At 50.2% G+C, this 17,798-nt stretch overlaps 6 protein-coding genes across 6 annotated transcripts; 2 read left to right on the plus strand and 4 right to left on the minus strand.

The window, feature by feature from the left end:
• Positions 1-1,132: 1,132 nt before the first annotated feature.
• Positions 1,133-2,905, minus strand: FRE7 (ferric reductase family protein; the record flags this gene model as incomplete). The annotated part of the gene is made up of 1 exon (XM_076686981.1): positions 1,133-2,905. One exon carries the CDS (start codon positions 2,903-2,905, stop codon positions 1,133-1,135), a length of 1,773 nt encoding a protein of 590 aa, XP_076538818.1.
• Positions 2,906-5,783: 2,878 nt separating this feature from the next.
• LDH1 (triacylglycerol lipase) lies at positions 5,784-7,364 on the plus strand (the record flags this gene model as incomplete). Its single annotated transcript, XM_076686982.1, has 1 exon — positions 5,784-7,364. The coding sequence occupies one exon, from the start codon at positions 5,784-5,786 to the stop codon at positions 7,362-7,364; it is 1,581 nt and encodes a 526-aa protein (XP_076538819.1).
• An 898-nt stretch (positions 7,365-8,262) lies between these two features.
• AGC1 (citrin) lies at positions 8,263-10,305 on the minus strand (the record flags this gene model as incomplete). The annotated part of the gene is made up of 1 exon (XM_076686983.1): positions 8,263-10,305. The coding sequence occupies one exon, from the start codon at positions 10,303-10,305 to the stop codon at positions 8,263-8,265; it is 2,043 nt and encodes a 680-aa protein (XP_076538820.1).
• A 1,025-nt stretch (positions 10,306-11,330) lies between these two features.
• Positions 11,331-12,793, minus strand: HOS2 (histone deacetylase HOS2; the record flags this gene model as incomplete). The annotated part of the gene is made up of 2 exons (XM_076686984.1): positions 12,747-12,793; positions 11,331-12,698 (listed from the first exon to the last, which is right to left on the minus strand). Exon 2 carries the CDS (start codon positions 12,630-12,632, stop codon positions 11,331-11,333), a length of 1,302 nt encoding a protein of 433 aa, XP_076538821.1. The 5' UTR covers positions 12,633-12,698; positions 12,747-12,793.
• A 428-nt stretch (positions 12,794-13,221) lies between these two features.
• SCL1 (proteasome core particle subunit alpha 1) lies at positions 13,222-14,064 on the plus strand (the record flags this gene model as incomplete). The annotated part of the gene is made up of 3 exons (XM_076686985.1): positions 13,222-13,228; positions 13,283-13,345; positions 13,400-14,064. 3 exons carry the CDS (start codon positions 13,222-13,224, stop codon positions 14,062-14,064), a joined length of 735 nt encoding a protein of 244 aa, XP_076538822.1.
• A 370-nt stretch (positions 14,065-14,434) lies between these two features.
• On the minus strand, positions 14,435-17,798 carry SDD4 (Sdd4p; the record flags this gene model as incomplete). The annotated part of the gene is made up of 2 exons (XM_076686986.1): positions 14,435-17,079; positions 17,585-17,798. 2 exons carry the CDS (start codon positions 17,796-17,798, stop codon positions 14,435-14,437), a joined length of 2,859 nt encoding a protein of 952 aa, XP_076538823.1.

Raw genomic sequence — 17,798 nt, forward strand, 5'->3', positions numbered from 1 at the left:
TGGTGGCAATTGACGAGTCAGGCATCTAGCCCCTCACTTGCAAACCCCGCTAGGGGTTCCGTTGTCCATGAGGTCATTTTTGGGGCAGAGATCTGTACGATATGATGGGTTTAATTGAGGTCTCTATTGTCAGCGCATCACCCCCTCGTTTGCATTGTTTATTGTTGTTGTTTTTTTTCCTTTCACATGCCCTCCAAATTGGATATGCTCTGTGTAGAATTAAGACGTATTACTTGCCTTGATAGTGTATTTATCAGCCAAATTCGCAGTTGGAATTGAGTCTTCAAATGAGGACATCGGTCCCACATGCATGCATCCCCAACCGCCCTGCACCAGCAGACAATCGAGTCTTAAGCCTTTTGGACCCGAACAATCGTTTTAACTATGTATTCGGCTTTTAAAGATTGTTGACTTTTTGGTATTGCAAGGTGTGGTGGTGTCTCATAATGCCAACCGGTGCGGCGCGAATACGAGCCGCATAGATGCTCAAGTATCGCCAACGTTTCATGCCCACCGTAGACTAAACCGCTGTATAATTCGGTGTTTCAAGCTAATCACGGGTTTTGTCGGACATGCCATTCTTCCGATAGAATATCGCCGCACGTGTATAGGGTCCGAAATTAATTAAAAGTACCGGTAATGTACCTCTCAGGTGAGAGTGCCAATATGTGACGCTGAACGCTGGCCGAAACACTTTATGCTGTTCTGAGACTGATTTGAGTGCCGAAATTAAATCCAGCTGATCTGAAGCCGAAGTTAGTCTATTGCCCGGATGTAACATGGCCAGTATTCATGTACCCATAACCGTTACCCATAGCGGATCATATGGAAGGTATAACGATTCCGACTTGACGGAAAGGCGGTGAGGTCATGGAGTTTCGCATGAGTTAACATTGTTAAAGCACCCATTTTGGACTATCAAGGTTAGATCTCGTACAGCTGCAGCACTCGGCACGTACTCTGTCGAACTGAAGCCTGTCGAACAAGTGAGGTCGATATGGATGCATTAGCTAGTTACGCTTCGCTGTTTACTGAATAAGAAAATAGGAGCTTAAGAGATTAAAAAAACTGGAAAAAACATCAAATCAAATTAGTATAGAAAAAGATTAACGGTCATAACATTCATCATCAATTACCAGCCAAAGGTCTCAGTGTGCAAATAGATCTCCTCGGGAACGACACCTGCCGCGTTTGCTCGCCTGGCAACCACGTTCATCTGAAGATTCGCCGTAGCATTGGAGACTCTCGATCGGACGGCCTCACATCCTGAACTAATGACAACCGCTCGCGGACCAAAGGTCGAGGCAAACTCAGTCATAACCTGCTCGATGTTTGGCCTACCCTGGATGAATTCAATAGCACTGTGCTTTTCTTTATCATCACTCGAGGTAGAAACGTCCTCACGGGTGACGTAAACCTGAACCTGGACAGAGACGCCGTGTGGAAGCTGAGCAAGTACCCGCTGAATATTCTCCTCGTACCAAGCAAAAGTGCCCAAGTTACGCATGACCCACACTAGCCGGATGTGCTTAGTCCTGGCCGCTACGCCGTCATTCAACTCACCGCAGAGATGCTCCAAGAACGGAACAGCAGCGGTGGCACCGGAACCAGAACACACGAGCACGACATCGTCAAACGCCTCAAGCCGTCGAGTCATGCCTCCGTATGGGCCGTCCCAGAACACCCTGTACTCCTGTTCAGACTTGGCGGCTGCCCGCTCATAAAGGACCTTGGTGAATCCGCTGTAGGGTCTGGCGATAAGGCGAAGCTCCACAGTCGACTTGTCCAGGCTGTATTTTGGAACGGAACCAAGTGAAAACGGATGGTTCCCCAGCGGCTGAATTGAAGCAAATCGCACAAACGTATGCTGACCCGGTCTCCAGTGCGGGAATCGCGAGCTGATAATGCGAACTTCAACTGCTTTGTCAGGGAGCACCCTTAGCGTAGCTGTTTCCGTCCTAAACCAATCACTGCGGATACTAAGGTAGCTGGTCTTGGTGAAGTATCGGTACAGAAGACCAGCACCCCACAGGGCCAAGGTCGCCCACAGATAAGCCCACGACTCGAGACTGTTACCGTCGTGCCAGAACAAGACGCCAAAGTAGGCAATGGCGACCGGCCAGTGGTAATGCAGGAAGAGCTCGTAGAAGCGGTCGCGGATCGACCGCAGCGAAAAGAAACAGAGGGTCATGAGTAGCACAAGAGCCACCGTACCCGAGATATCAGTGATACCGTCGTAGTACCATTTGTGCAGCCATTGGGCACCTCCTTCCCACATCGGTTGGGCCAGGAAGGGCACAGTGTGTACCCACGCAAAGAACAAGCTCAACCAGGCGACAGTCTGGTGGTAGACGTTCAATCGCTCGTAGCTCATTCCAGTGAGCGCCGTGACGACATTGGACTTTCCAGACAGAGTGTAGATCAACGGCGTCAGAGCATTGGACACCATACCGGCCCTTACGGCCAAAGGAGGCGATCCGAACTGGAAGCAAGCCCTGTACCAAAAGTGCGGAATGAAGACAATGCAGAGCATGAACAAAAACGCGGAGAACACAACGGCCAGCACGTTAACCTGCGATGGGAATGCAGTATATCTGGAGATCGCTGGGTACCGTCTGTACCCGAAGTATCTAACCAGGGCAAAGAGCCTTCGGACGAATGACGCGGGTCCGCTACTGGCCCGACCGCTTTGGTACCTCAGGTCACTGACCCGGGTGAACAATCGGTGCACAATGCACAGGAAGACGAGCACCACAAGGTAGTAGATCGTCCACCGAGCATACTTATTGTTACTGGCCCAGGGGATCTTAGCCTGCGAGACTGCTTGTCCCTGGGCGAAGTGGGCCGAGTCGATTGCCGCGCAGTCGTACTCGACCCCGTCCTGAACAGCCATGAAAGGGCCCATTTTCAATTATCGATACAGATAATAGTACCGCAAATAGGCTATAATATATATTTAATCTTCATATGCGATGATCCGCCTCTCAAACCTGTCTTATACAAATTTTTCGACCAACGAGCATTTTTCGATTACAATTTGCTCAGAGGATGCATGCGTCTCTCTCCGCTTGCCAGGACAGCGAAACAGGATATTCTATGCGAAGCTATGCAAGCCTCTGGAAGAGTTGATGTGGAGGCATGTTGGAAACAATAACTTTTGGTCAGGTAGAAACTGGCTGATTGTCATTGGCTTCGAGGGTTCTCGAGTCAGCCCCGCGGTCGATGCAGAAATATGCTCGTTGCATCACGACATATTGCTCGGTTGTTTCAGCGGTGATTGGCCCGAAGTGATGCAAGTCAACATGAACTATAAGCGATATTTGTTATTTATATAGGATCAGAAATGTTCTTAATGCATTTTTTAGTGTATATATTTCGAACTACGTGCTGTCAATCAGAGCTTGGTGCTTTATTACCATTACAGTAATTGGTACAGTATTATTAATGATACCGGTAGATGGTAGCCAGAGTTCTATTCATCGGGGCAGACTTGTGGAACTGTTCCAATCAGTTCAATTCTTCATATATGAATGGTAATATATGCTCATTCTATGTGCTCAAGAATACTGTATTTAGTGTTGATTTATGTAACTCAGGCAGGTCTCATTACTCCTCCGATCCAAAAGCCCGACCGACCTTCGATCGATAGGGTTATCGGTAGTGCTTTAAGGACCCATCTTACCTTTTGTATCCCGCCTAGCTGTAGATATACATAAAATTTGAGCCATTACATTACCACGGTATCTTTTTTTGCAGAACTTTTTATTCGAAATGGTGGTATAAATGTACCGTAGTCCGGAAATTGACCCATCCAATTCTTTCATCAGAACGTCTCCGTACATTATCATTGGCCCCTATGTAATCATTTTTCTTATCGTAACGTGCTTCATGCATGCGATTCTTCCAATTCAAGTCATTATTCTGTCGGGCTTCGTAATTCTATACGTATGAAATATATGGAGTTATCTTATGTAGGTACACAGAATCACAACCTATTTGGTTTATCTGACAGCCCCCTTTGCTTACGATATTGCATACTCGGACCTTCGTGAGTTCTGGAAATGCCCCGCCAAGCTTACGGATCACATGGATTACTGACATCGTTCAATGTGCTCGGGATGACTAGGGCCGGACATTCTTAATGTGCTCATTTAACGTGCTCAATGGCAGCCATCATTATAGATTTTTGTCACTGCTATCTCATTAACAACATGCGATATTGCTTAGTCAACACAGTTCAAAAAATATGATCGATGTTGAAGACTGGACTACTGCAAGCTATAAATCGGTGCAAAAGAACTACTAGCCATTGTCCATGGTTTTGGCATTTGGAAACATCTCGATATTCATTTCACTGATTATTATTACGAACCTTGAATTACTTATGATTTAAATTAAGCATAAAGATTTCGATTCATGCGATCTGATGACTCGCTGAATTCGACTTCGGCCGTCTTTGGCGAGCGGGATAGCACAGCAACGCAGTTGGTACACCACCATTGCAGTCGTTGGCCATTCCCGGTACCATCCAACAGGCTAAGGATGAGTATGTCACTGATGTCGATACGACAACTACGACATCGTTGACAATTCTCGTGCTCTCCGAAGAACCCGCACGAAGTCATTTCGACCATACTTCAAGGGTTCACGGCACTCTCGCTCATCGATCCCCATAAATCGCGAGCCAGAGTGTTCGACTAATGAGCACTTTGCATCCTCGGTGTTGAGCCGTGATAAGTGTTACCTTGAACCACTGGACTGCTGAAGACAAGTCGAACCCACAGACAAGTTAAAGAATGTCACAGGTGGCTCAAAGATGTATTCAAATCATGGCTAAAGAGCGTACCAAATCAGAGAACTCAACGGCCTTATATACCTTAGGGATCCCCCAATATGCTGCTGTAATTCCTTTGTGGATTCCAATTGACGCAGTACTTCCCTTGTGAACGTCTATTGATGCCATTTACAGATGACTGGTACCGTCCACACATGACAGGGTACCTGTCCTACTTTGTCTAGATCTGTCTAGATCAATGATCGGAGACGTTTCACTTGAGTGTCGCTACGGGTTGTTGGTACATAATTACGCAGACGAAGTACTGGGATAGGCAAATTTCTGTGTTCCTGACATCTGTCAAATTGCGGAGTGTCTGATTGCAAGATCTTCAGCTAGGGAGTCCGGGTTGCAGCGTGGACAGATAATGAAGGTCGGCAAAAAATTGTGCGGTCTAGATCTTCTATAAGTATATTCGCTCATTGATACAGGTACCACCTATATCTACGAACTATTTGGTGAGACTGCGGTTGGTTCGCTTGGCCTGGCCTGGCCTACACTTTCCAAGCTCCAAGGATGTGGTGTAAAAGTCTTGCAAAATGTGCTCATCCGACTTAGAACTTTGAAAGATAGACCCCATACACAGATCACTTATGTATATTGCACTTTTAAAACTGTTCGAATATCAAACTACCTAGAGTCAGGGCCCAAAATTGTCCTTATTTCCCACAGATCTAGCCCAGGCATCATTAGACCTTCAAAATAGAACCCCCCTAAATTTAGTATCGGTAATTTCGAATCCTTCAAAATAGAACGATTTATTATTTGTAAAGCAAATTTAATTCGTCGAATATCAACTAAGCATAGCGTTGGCCTATAATTCATCGCCTATGATGAGGCCAACGATGGGGATGATGGGGAGCACGAGGCGGTTTGCAGCCGATTGATAAGATGATTCACACGGCGCGACCAGCGAGAAATCACCGATCCTCACCACCACTACCGGTAAATGGCCTTCGAGACTCTGAAAAACCTGCTTTTTCACTCAGAGCTGGAGACTCGACTGCTACAGTCCTCAGGGGACTCCCCGCTCATCCAGAAGCACTCCACCGTGCGCAGTTTTCATGTCAAACCCGGGTTCACGTTCAACCTGAGGGTGTTTGTATTGCAGCACTATAAGGCTCATAAACTTCCAGCGATCCCTTGCGTACTCTTCGTTCACGGCCTTGGCGGTCAGCTGAACCAGTTTGAGTACCTTATAGACTACTTCTCGCACTTTGCCACGGTTCTCTCCGTAGACCTACCGGGCCACGGCAAGTCTGAGTATGTGCCAGATTATAAGGCCTATTCCCAGGAGACCCTGCTGGGCACCCTCGAGGCAGTTATACAAGGGAGCGTGCCAGACCAGGAAATTGTTCTCATAGGCCACTCGATGGGGTCTGTGCTCTCAGTAAAGCTGGCTGAGCGGCTAGGGAGCCGCTGTGTCGGCGTGATTGCCCTCTGTCCGCCTGCTGTAGTCGATCCCAAGTTTGAAGGTATTCGTGGGGCTCTTCCGTATATGCCGGCTGTCGTAATGGACCTTTTCAGGGCCGGAGACCGTGTCGGAGGGCTGAAATCGCATTCAGTGTCGCGTATGGTCGGGCGAGATCCGCAGAACCCCGGTGAGGCCCAGTGGTCCGAAGAAGAACAGGAAGTAAGAAAGAAGCAACTGCGGTACAACCTGCAAGTGAATACACGTGCGTGGATGCGTACAGCATACAATTTTGTCCCGGCGTCGAACGAAGAGTGGACCTCTCTTGGGTGTCCGTTATACCTCGTAGGAGCAGCCGAAGACGAGGTATTGCCTCCAGATATGCACATTTCTCAGATATTAGAGTGGTTTGCCGGAGCCTCGAAGCATCAGAGGAGTTGCGATGTCGTGGAATCGACAATTATCCCCGTGTGCGGGCATGCGGTCATCATTGAGAAGCCCCAAATCCTGTGTGGGCTCGTGGGAGACTTTATATTCCAGCACGTAGACAAGAAGCTATCGCTGGGGTGGCAGCTGGCGTTTATGGCTTCGAAAATGGACAAGTGGTCCCTCAAGAACGAGGCGAAGTGGCGACAGGTGCAGTCGGTGGGCGACCGTATTCCCGGAACGCCTTTCCGGGGCATGAAGACGCTTCGCCAGGAGGACCAGTCTCACAGTCCTGTTATTTTCGAGCAGAAGTATCCGGATGTGACTGATGTGATTGACATTTCACGCGAGACGCCGCCTTACGAGCCGCTGACGTTCAAGCGCATCAAGTACCATAAGTTCCCGACTGTGTCGAAGATCCCTCCAACGGAGAAGGAAGTCAAGGAATTCATTACGTTGGTGGATAAGTGCCTTGACGAGGCTGAAGTCGAAGACCCCGTAGTAGCGATTCATTGCCACTATGGCTTCAACAGGACCGGCTTCTTCATCTGCAGCTACATGATAGAGCATCTTCATTTCAGAGTGAAGGACGCATTGGCGGCGTTTAAGAATGCTCGCAGCCCGGGCATAAAGCACCCGCATTTTATCGACGAGCTCTACGTCCGCTATGAATTGGGTGCCCCTGCTTCTTAATTTATTCATCTCCGTAGACTATATAACTTAGACGGGGGATTGTGCTATCTAATTTGCTAATCTGTACTCTTGGCCTAATATTTTGAATCTGGAGGATCGACTTGAGGGGCCAGCCCCTCAAACTCCCCGTAGCTCCGCTTCGCGGAGGTCGTCTACCCTCTAGCTACAGTTGTATCACGTATACCTCCATTCACAAAACCCAAGTGCTGCTGTTGTGTGGCTATTATTCATGAGGTGAACATATCCGTGCCACTAATGAAACCTTTCATTATCAGCTTAATCCAGCCAGGGTAGCAATGTGGCAGTATTATGCCATAGTCTGGGTAAGATTTATTGTTTCCACGTGGAAGGTTGGCATAGTAGACAGAAATACTCCATTGCCTCTCCAAAAAAGGGCCAACATCGACACGGAGTGTCGCTACGGGGGGTTTGGGGGCAGAGCCCCCAACTACGGGAGCTCGAGGGCTGGCCCTCGAATATACTCCATTACTAGTATGGCAACGGGGGGACCATTCAGGGGTACTTTTTACTGTGGACGGTAAACGTCAGCACACACACATCTTTTAGTCCGGGACGGAGATCTCCGTCTCGGCATAACATTCACCAAAGGAATCTCAGGCCACTTACCCCGTATTAGAGTGATTATCGTATTAGGATGGTTACTATATTAGGGAGATGAGTTCGATGAGCATCGCTAGGGGATACCTCTTCTTAAGCTCGGGGTTTCGGATGAAGTATTAAACCGGCTTTGGGGAAACGATTAAGCCGGATTTGCAGAAATGAAAAATGACTTGGAGAAGTTGTAAACCAGATTTTGGTATACCGGTGGTGGGGTGGAGCATTAAAAGAATAAACTCTATCATCATAGTACACATTATAAAAAAAGCAGCAAATATTTTTAGTTGACCTTGGCCTTGAGACCAGGAATGAGGGCAGCCCGCTTAGGAGTGAGCATGCCTGGCTTGCCAAAGTTCTCATCAATATCAAGAAGAATCTTAAGAGCGTTTCTGCTTCGCAGGTACTTGACCGGCGAACCAGCGATTTTGCCCTCGTGGGATGGCGTGGCGTGACCAGCTTCAGTCTTGGCGTGACCTGGCAGTGGGAACATCTGGTGAAGCACCTCATAGGCAGCCAGAGTGCAGCCAAACTGCGGCGAGGATCGGAGAATTCGAGCTGGACCGCCCTTGAAAAAGGCCTTGAACCCTTCCTCCTTCATGATGGTCGATGCACAGTGCCTCAGGCCGTGATAGGTCGTCTGGCCCTTTCGCGACTCGACCTGGAGTCGCGTCTTGATGACATCACTTGGGGTAGTGAGGTAAGCGGCTGGGATACCGGCAATTGCACCTGCAACAAGCAGCTGCCACACATTAAGCTTCTTGTTAGGGCCCTCGCCGAAGTAGTCCTTCTTGAGGTGAGCGTAAGCCGGGAAGTAGATAGCCGAGAAGGGCACATCTCGCAGCAAACAGGCAGTGGCACCCTTATAGAGACCCACCAAACCGAGGTTTCGCACGATCCAAAGCGCGCTTCGCTTGGGCACGTTCTCGACCGACTTAGACAGCTCACCCTGGATCTGCAGTCGGATCTTGACGATCTCGAGCGGGTTAGTGAAGATGACCTGGCAACCGCCGGCGGTACCGCCGGCAACGATTTCGGCCCACAGCGGCAAGGCTCCGTCCTTACCGGTCAGCTTGCCTCGCACCAAGTCGTTAACGGTCAGCTTGATGGCCTTTTCTGGGGCTACACCGACCAACTGGGGTCCCAGACCCGAGTAGAGCCCTCGGAAACCTTCCCGGGAGATGACCTTGGTGAAGCAGTCAATGGAGTTCTTATAGAGCAGCTGTTGACCCGGCTGAGAGGTTCGCTGGTTCTGCATACGCGTCTTAACCAGGTCAATAGGGTACACTACGGTAGCACCGAAAGCACCGGCAAAGGAGCCCAACGCGAAATTGTATGCAGACTCAAACACCTCGCTAAGGAAACTTCGCGGGTTAACGAGCGCGTTCTTGGCCGCCTCGATCTTCTGCATCTCTGACTTGATGTATCGCTCGGCGGGGGCGAGCCAAGTCGGATCGAAGACGCGTCGGAAGTCGTCGAGCGAAAGTCGGCCCGTCTTGTTGGAGAGTGAAGTGAAGTGGAACAGCACGTCGATCTCGAGCGGAGTGAACAGGGAGAACTTGGTCGACTTGGCGGCTTCCTCCATGAAGTCCTGGCGCGTAATGAGGCCATCCTTGGAGCGGGCCGTTGCGTTCTGGGCAATAACATCGACCATATCAATGTGTCTAACCACGTTAAGGAAGGCTCTTACGGAAGCGTATGACACCTTGGAGGACTGCGAGATGTTACACAGCGTGTGCAGGTTCTCGAGCATCGTGTCGGACAGCTTGTGGCTGGCAGTCTTCTTGATGATCTCCTGGAACTGCTCTGGTAGAATATAACCAGTGTTGGACCGGTCGTAGTACTGGAAAGCCTGTCGTACCCGCTCACCCATAAGACCGCTGAGCATCTGTGAGAACATGGCGTACGACAGAGTGTGTCGCTTGGACTTACCGCCGAGATAGAGGGTAGCCCACTTGGAGTTCCAGTCGAATGGAAGAGCATCTGGCGACTTGTGAGCCTCATAGTTCCTGACGAACTGGTCAAAGTCCACTTCGCCGTGACCATCCTGGTCAAACAGCCGGAATGCGATCTCGTACTCGGCGTCTGGCTTGTCTAGCAGCTGCTCGAACGCGAACCAGTCGTGAAGCGACACGCGGCCGCTCTTGCTTCGGTCGGCAATCTGGAAGAGCACCGCGTACGAGTTACGGGAGATCTTGTGGTAGTCTTCATCTGGCGGAGCAATCGCGTCGAGGAAATCCTCCAGAGACAGGTACTTGTCACCCCCTTCGTTTATCGACGCATATTTCAAGAACGTCTTCTTCGTCAGCTCGCTGTGTTCCGGCATCTTCTTCTTCTATACCTGATTTTATATTCCAGCAAACCCTAATAAAATGGAAATAAATCCAATCAGACCAAAAAGTATCCAACGGGAGTATCCAAAACCACTAGAAATGGAGTAACCACAGATATGGATAGGTGGATGGAATAAAAATGTGGAAAATAGTAAAAATCGGTGAGGTTTAAGCAGGTTTTGCAAAGAGTCAACCCCTCCTCTTCGGCGGTGTCTCCCTCACTCACACCCCCCTTTCGGCCCAATTTTTCCCTCCCGGTTGCGGGCGCAGCGGCGTGTCACGATCCGGGGTAACCCGCACCGGAACCGACCAGAAAGTTCCGTCGGCCATGATATAAACAGCCCAATATTACTAAGGACTTTTTATTCAGTAGGTCCTGGCCAGGCTCTGGCTGAATTTCGCCTCTCGTAGACCATAGCAGGCTATGGAAGACCGTCGTGGAACGCCAAGTGGCACACTCGGAACGGGATCTCAGATCGGGTCAAATTTTTCGCTTTCCCCTCCCCGGGTAGCACAGCCGCGTGCGGCTTGACGATGGGTCAGGTCTACCCGAGCGGGACGGACCCCACTTTCTCCAAAATAGCCGTCGCGTAGCGTGCATTTCTTGCCGGTGTAGCCAATAATAGGCGCTAACCGCGCTTTTAATCGCCGACAGTAGACGTTAACCGCTTATAATCGCTCATAGTCGCCTTTAATAGATGGTAGTCGCTCAGTATCGCCTGTATTAAACAGCAACCGTTCATGATCGTCTATAGCAGCCGGTTACAACCGATATCAGCAAGTGGTAGCCAGTAATACCAGTTATAGCTACCAGTTATAGCCAATACTAGCCAAATACTAGCCAAATACTAGCCAAATACTAGCCAAATACTAGCCAAATACTAGCCAAATACTAGCCAAATACTAGCCAAATACTAGCCAAATACTAGCCAAATACTAGCCAAATACTAGGCACATATTAACCAGCAAAAATCAGTAGCAGCCCAATAACAACCAGTAATAGCGAATAATAAATGGTTTAGTGTCGCGAATCAGCGAGCTTATCGTCCAGATCGTCCTTCAACGCGGCATCAACATCCTCCTTATACCCAGTGAGATCGGGCGGAATCAGTTGATATTGAACAGACGGAGCCCCCTTAAGATATCGCAACTGCTCAATAACCCTCAATTTCACCTGCTCCAAGTGCTTCCGTGTGTTCTTATTGTCGATTTTACCACTAAGGTTCGGATGCAACGAATAATCCGGCCCAAAGTACTTAATATACGGCATGGTGCTCGGCAGCTGCGGACTCAACGCAGCATCAAGACACACCGACGTTTCGTACGCCCACAGCCGTGACACATTCCTCGGAGTATAACCTCCTCCGCCCAGAACTATTAATGGCACACCAAAGCTCTTGACGAACCGCACGCACTCGCCGTGCGCTTGCGTATTAAGGTTGAAACACCCCAGCCGGTCGCACCCCAGCGAATCTGCACCGCACTGCAACACGACAGCCCCCGGCTGGAACACCGACATCACCGGCTCGACCACCGACTTGAACAGCCTAGTATACGACTCGTCGTCAATACCATCTTTCAAGGGTACATTTAGCGAGTAGTGCTTACCATCGTCGGCTCCAATCTCGTCATAATTGCCCGTCCCGGGGAAATACTCGCCATTGTACTTGTGGAATGACAGAGTCATGACGCGATCTGTCTGGTAGAATGCCTCTTGAACACCATCACCATGGTGTATGTCAATATCAATGTACAAAACTCTTGCATGGACTCGTAATAAGTTCAATATAGCCAATACAATGTCGTTCACGTAACAGAATCCGGACGCCCCGTGCTTCTTGGCATGATGCAGGCCGCCGGACCAATTTACAGCAATGTCGCTTTGCCCGCTAATCAGCTTGCGCGATGCATCCAGTGATGTCCCAGCATACATTGCCGAGTAGTCGTACATTCCGTCGAAAATTGGACAGTCGTCACCAATGTTGAACTGCATTTGGATATCACCAAACGACTCCTTGTTCTCCGGGGTTACCCGTTCCAGGAAATCAACATAGTCCGCACTGTGGAAGTCGAGAATCTCCTCTGTCGTCGCCCGCCTTGGCTCGTATAGATCCATCTCCTTATGCAAGCCGTAGCTCAGCACTAAATGGTCCGTCAACATGAGCCGGAACGGCTTCATGGGGTGTTTCTGCCCATAATGGAACTTGGCCACTTCAGCATTGTAATGATACGATACTTTAGGCCGGTATCCATTGACAAACCGCTCGTAGAATGGCGTCTCCTCTTCGGTCTTTTTATCCCGTGTGAACGTTTCAACCATGTTATATCACCAAAATACCAGTCAAACGACAGTCTCAATCCGTCAAAATACTAATAGGACGACAGCCTTAATCTAGTTAGTCAAAAATATAATGAAGACACAGGATTTACCTACTCTATCCCGTCTCAATCCTCCCTTATCTTTCTTTCACACTCTCTTCGCCTCCGGCTATCGCCAAACAGGCCCCTGTCGCGGCATAGAAAATGCTTCGATGCGTTTCCTCCCAACCACGCGTGCGCGCGCGCAGACATCACCAAAAAAACAACCAAAAGCCGCATGTGGCGGTGGCAAGTGTGGCGGTGACATCACGAAGTCCAACGGCGACAATTGGCGGCAGTGGAGACAATTGGGGGGACCAGTCCCCCCAAACCCCCCTGAGGCTCCGCTTCGCGGAGAAAAGGCTGAATCTCCGCGAAGCGGAGCCACGGGGGGTCTGGGGGGCTGGCCCCCCAGGAAGCTCCGTCGCCAGAGCTCGTGGGAGGTGAGAAGTCCCAACGCGCGCCCCGAACACGAAAAAGTTGGGGGGAGGGAAGGCTCGAAGTTGGACTATCCAACGCGCCACCGTTTGAGAACGCAGCAGAATTAAGAAATGTCGGGTAGGTAGCGGTCAATTGAGGCAGCAAAAGGCGGGAGGCTAATGAATTGAGTAGGGAGTGCCGGGTTCGATAGACATATTACGATTTTTTCGCCGGAAGGGCGGCTATACCAAGTGGGTAAGTTGATGTTGTGGCGATGTAGTATGGAAAGATGCTAATGGAGGATGATAGAGTATGCTTTCAAGGCGATTACCTCTGCGAACATCACTTCGTTGGGCCTACGGGGCAAGGACTGCTCGGTGGTGATTTCACAGAAGAAGGTGCCTGATAAGCTGCTTGATCCCGACACTGTGACGTACATCTTCAAGGTGTCGCCGACGGTCGGGGCGGTCGTGACGGGCCAAATTGCAGATGGACGGGCCATTGTAGACAGGGCGCGTTCCGAGGCGTCGGAGTACAGGTACAAGCACGGGTTTGATATGCCTTGCGACGTGCTGGCGAAGCGTATGGCGAACATTAACCAGATATACACGCAGCGGGCTTATATGCGACCGTTGGGTGTGGCCATTACCCTGGTGGCGGTGGACGACGAGAAGGGTCCGCAGGTGTACAAGTGCGACCCGGCGGGTTACTATGTGGGGTACAAGGCGACTTCGACGGGGCCTAAGCAGCAGGAGACGATGAACTACCTGGAGAAGAAGCTCAAGAACAAGGAGCATGCGGCGGGCGACTGGAAGCAGGTTGTCGAGACGGCAATTACGACTTTGTCCAATGTGCTTGCTGTTGATTTCCGTAAGAACGATATTGAGATTGGTGTCGCGACGAAGGAAGGGTTCCGGAAGCTTAGTGTAGACGAGATTGACGAGCGTTTGGTTGCCATTGCCGAACAGGATTAATTATACTGTATTGGATAATCGCTTTGCTGTGGTTTACTGTAGTTGCCGAATTCACGCTTTAACCGAGTATGACCCTTCGGGGATTTTAACATGATCGCATGCTATTTTGGCTAACTTGGGGGGCTCGCCCCCCAAACCCCCCTTAGCTCCGCTTCGCGGAGGATTAGCCGAATTGATTGATTGATTGATTGCATAGACCTCGGAAGATAATAATTAATAAAAATGATTCAATTCAACCAAACATAGATCTTGGAGGGTGAGCCCATCAAACGCCGCCGCTTCGCGGAGGGTAATCAAATCAAACATACATCTCGGAAACCCCCCCGCTTCGCGGAGGGTTGAGGGTGATATGCAAATCTAATAAATAAGTCTACAGATGCCTCTTGAACATATACTCACAGCGCACCTTGTTCCTGCCCAACGACCGGTCGATACAATGCACCAGCAACCGCCGTCCTTCCTGGACCAACTCTGCATGGTGGAACTTGATCGAATGGACCACCATGCGCAGCAGCCCCACCGTGTTCTTTTTATTCGTGGCCTTGCCAATCTCGTCCACCGGCATGTTCGCCAGCCGGTGCAAATATTCATACCCGTCCTCAGCACTAGCAATGTCGTTCGTCTCGCTCTCAATCGTCGCAATCGCCGCTTCCGGATTCAGATCAAGCCGTCCCGTATTGGCCAGTGTCGCAGTCCCCGACAATGCCCGGATATCCTGCTCAATGGCACTCTCACTATCTGCAAGAATCGTCGTCTCGGGACCCTCCAGGCAGTAGCTGAATGCCCACACAATAAGTGCTGACAAATAAACAGCATTCGGCCGCTTGACAACCGGGTCGTTGTACGCATCATATTCCACCTTTATCATCTTACTCAGTGGAATCGGGTCCTCATTGCGATAGCTGTGCTCGCATATGGTCTGGTCAGGGCAGTCGCAGGTCGCGTAGTACAACGAATGCGGCTCCTGACGGGTATGCGTGACAAGATACATTTCCTTGAGGAACTGAATAGCGTGCCAGAACGCTCGCCGACCCCACACGCTTACGGCCCATTCGTTTATCCTCCGCACGCTGTTTTCGTGGTCAACTTGCCGGATTGGCTGATTAAGCGTCGCTGGGGCTCCGGCGTACACCTGAGCATCCAGGAAGGTGATCATCATCGACATGTGCGCCAGGTGGTAGAACGAAGAAGTGCATCCTTGAAGCTCCATAGTATAAGAGTAGTTACTCGCCTCACTACCAATTGGAAGCCCGTGGTTGTCCTCACTGTCCCCATGCACAGATAGGTCATAGTCCTTCTTCCAGAAGTTGTATGCTGGGCCCAGAGTATCTCTCCAAGTATCCTTGAACTGGCCCCAGCCCAAAGAGTTCACCTGAAGATCTCGCTGCTGCATCTGGTGCGCCAGACACAGCAAACCGCTCAGCAGGACCCTTCTCCCGAACGGACCGGTGTCTACGTGAGTCTTGTTGAGCATCTTTTTAAGCGCCATGAGAACTGGAGTGTTTTGGAGCCGGGGGATGCCCTTTTCGCTGGGGAACTCAGCCCAGATGGCCTCCGAACATGGTAGCGACAGTCGAATCTCGTGGACCGACATGACCATGGCGTGACCAAACATGGTTGCGTCAAAAACATCGAGCACGAACGCCATAAGCGCTACGCGCTTGGCAGCTTCGGTCTCGATCCACCGCTTCCACGGGTCGGATTCCCTCGGAGACTCCATACCGCGCAGGACCGAGCCTCGCCGCAGCAGCTGGAGCGTCGTCGCATGGTGAATGTGCGCCCTTTCATGTTCGCGTCGATCGGTCATGGTCTTCTCGTAGAGCTCAAGGAACACGAGGGACTGGATGACCCACAGCTTGGCTGGCGGGTGGAAGTCGCGCGATCCAAACAGGTGCCACCGAAGCGGCTCGGCGATCTTATAGGCCAGGTCGTGTTGCTTGTCAATAGCCGCCCCGAGTAGAACAATAGCCCATAGCAGCCCCGGAGGGCACTTATCGGCTTGAAATGAAGGTCTGTGGAGAATTGGGTACTGTGGATGGACGTAGGCCCAGAACTTGGCGACATAGGTCTGGAAGGCGCCCAGGGTCGCTGCGTCGTGGGATTCGACGTTGATGATTCTCATGAGCTCCTGGCGCTTGGATTCCGACATGGTGATCTCTTCATGAGTTGATGGCGGAGACAGGAGACTGTGGAGCGACATGGGGGAGTCAAATGAGTAGAAGGAAGGCGATAAAAGGGGGTCCTTGGCGTTGGACATCATGTCTTCTGAGAAGAGCCAGGAAATGAGGTCGTTGGTGTTAGTATCTTCGGCGCCCCCATCGACGGTAGCGCCATTAGTCGTCGTGGCAACTACGGAAGTTGCATTGTTAGTAATCGTAGTAGTCGTAGCCGGGTTGATTGTGTTTGAGTGTACTGTGGCGTCCGTGGCAGCGTGAGAATTAGCCGCACCGTTGTGATGTACGGACGAACTGCCGTGTTCAGGGATGAGCATGGCTCCTTCGCTCAGGAGCGCTGTATTGCGCAGGTCTGATATTGGCCGGCCAATTGTCATTGAGTATGCACCGGTCAGAGTATCTGGGGACGCCGAAGTCATGTACACCTCGCTACCCTTGCGACCGCCGTACCGGGGATAGCTGTCTCGGTTATTATGGGACGCCATTGGACTGTAGCTGTCAAACCCGTACATGGGCCCGGTGTGGGCGCTAGTAGCGGTAGTAGTGCCGGAGCTTCGTTCTCCATAGGCAACTCCAAGGTTCGACGAGTAGTCAATGTCAAATGAGTGGTGCTTCCCCGGAGTCATAGACGAGCTGGTCATCGTCGGGGAGACAGTCGCTTGGTCGTATCTGTTTCCTTCTTCGGATTGATTGGACTTGGACCGGCCCCGCGAGTGGCCTTTTCCGTTAATGCTGGCCTGTCTCCGTTCATGTCGTTCAATGTGTCGGATTTTGAGGTCTTCGCGGACGAAGGTTTTTTTACAATCAGGCCAAGTGCATCGGAAGATTTCTTTAGGCCGATCTGTCAATAGCTAGTTAGTAATCGTCAAACATATTTAAAATGAAACCCATTTTAGCAAATCCAAACTTGATCAAAACTGGTTTTGAAGAAACTGAACTGATTTGAACAAACTGAACAGACTGATTTGAACAAAACTGGCTTTGAACAAACTGAACAGACTGAATTGAACAAAAAATGATGTTGAACAAAACTTTGAACAAAGCTGGGTTTGTGTGCTTCCAATGATGCCATCAGAACGAAAAAAAGACAATAATAGATCAAACCCAGCCAAGCTCAACAACTGGTTTAATTCATCTTCTTCGTAGCCAAATGATCTGCTTATAACGAAGGAAGACAATAGAATGATTAATAATCAGCCGAACAAACCAGAACTGAACAAAACTGGTTTGACTAGTCCTTCTTCGCAAATCAATAAGCTTCAATGATCTCCTCTGAGCTCATAAGAAGAATAATAATAACCTTCAAAAAAATATGCGATAGGTGTGAAGATGCGATAGATACTTACGGTTTAACTGGTGGCGCGAGAGATGCTCCAGCCGAGTGAACTTCTTGCCGCACCCCGGCTCATCACATTCGTGCTGCTTCTCCAAGCCCTTGCGGGATCTTCTACGCTTCTTCCCCTGGCTGGTTAGCTCGTCGTCCTCTAGGTCCTCATGGTCCCTCTTGAGATCCTTGAACGCTTCGGCAATCAGAGTCGTATCGTCTAGCCTCGTCGACAT

This window comes from Trichomonascus vanleenenianus (genome assembly GCF_965637985.1).
Source record: "Trichomonascus vanleenenianus strain CLIB 3782 genome assembly, contig: TRVA0_047S, whole genome shotgun sequence".
Lineage (NCBI taxonomy): Eukaryota > Fungi > Ascomycota > Dipodascomycetes > Dipodascales > Trichomonascaceae > Blastobotrys > Blastobotrys vanleenenianus.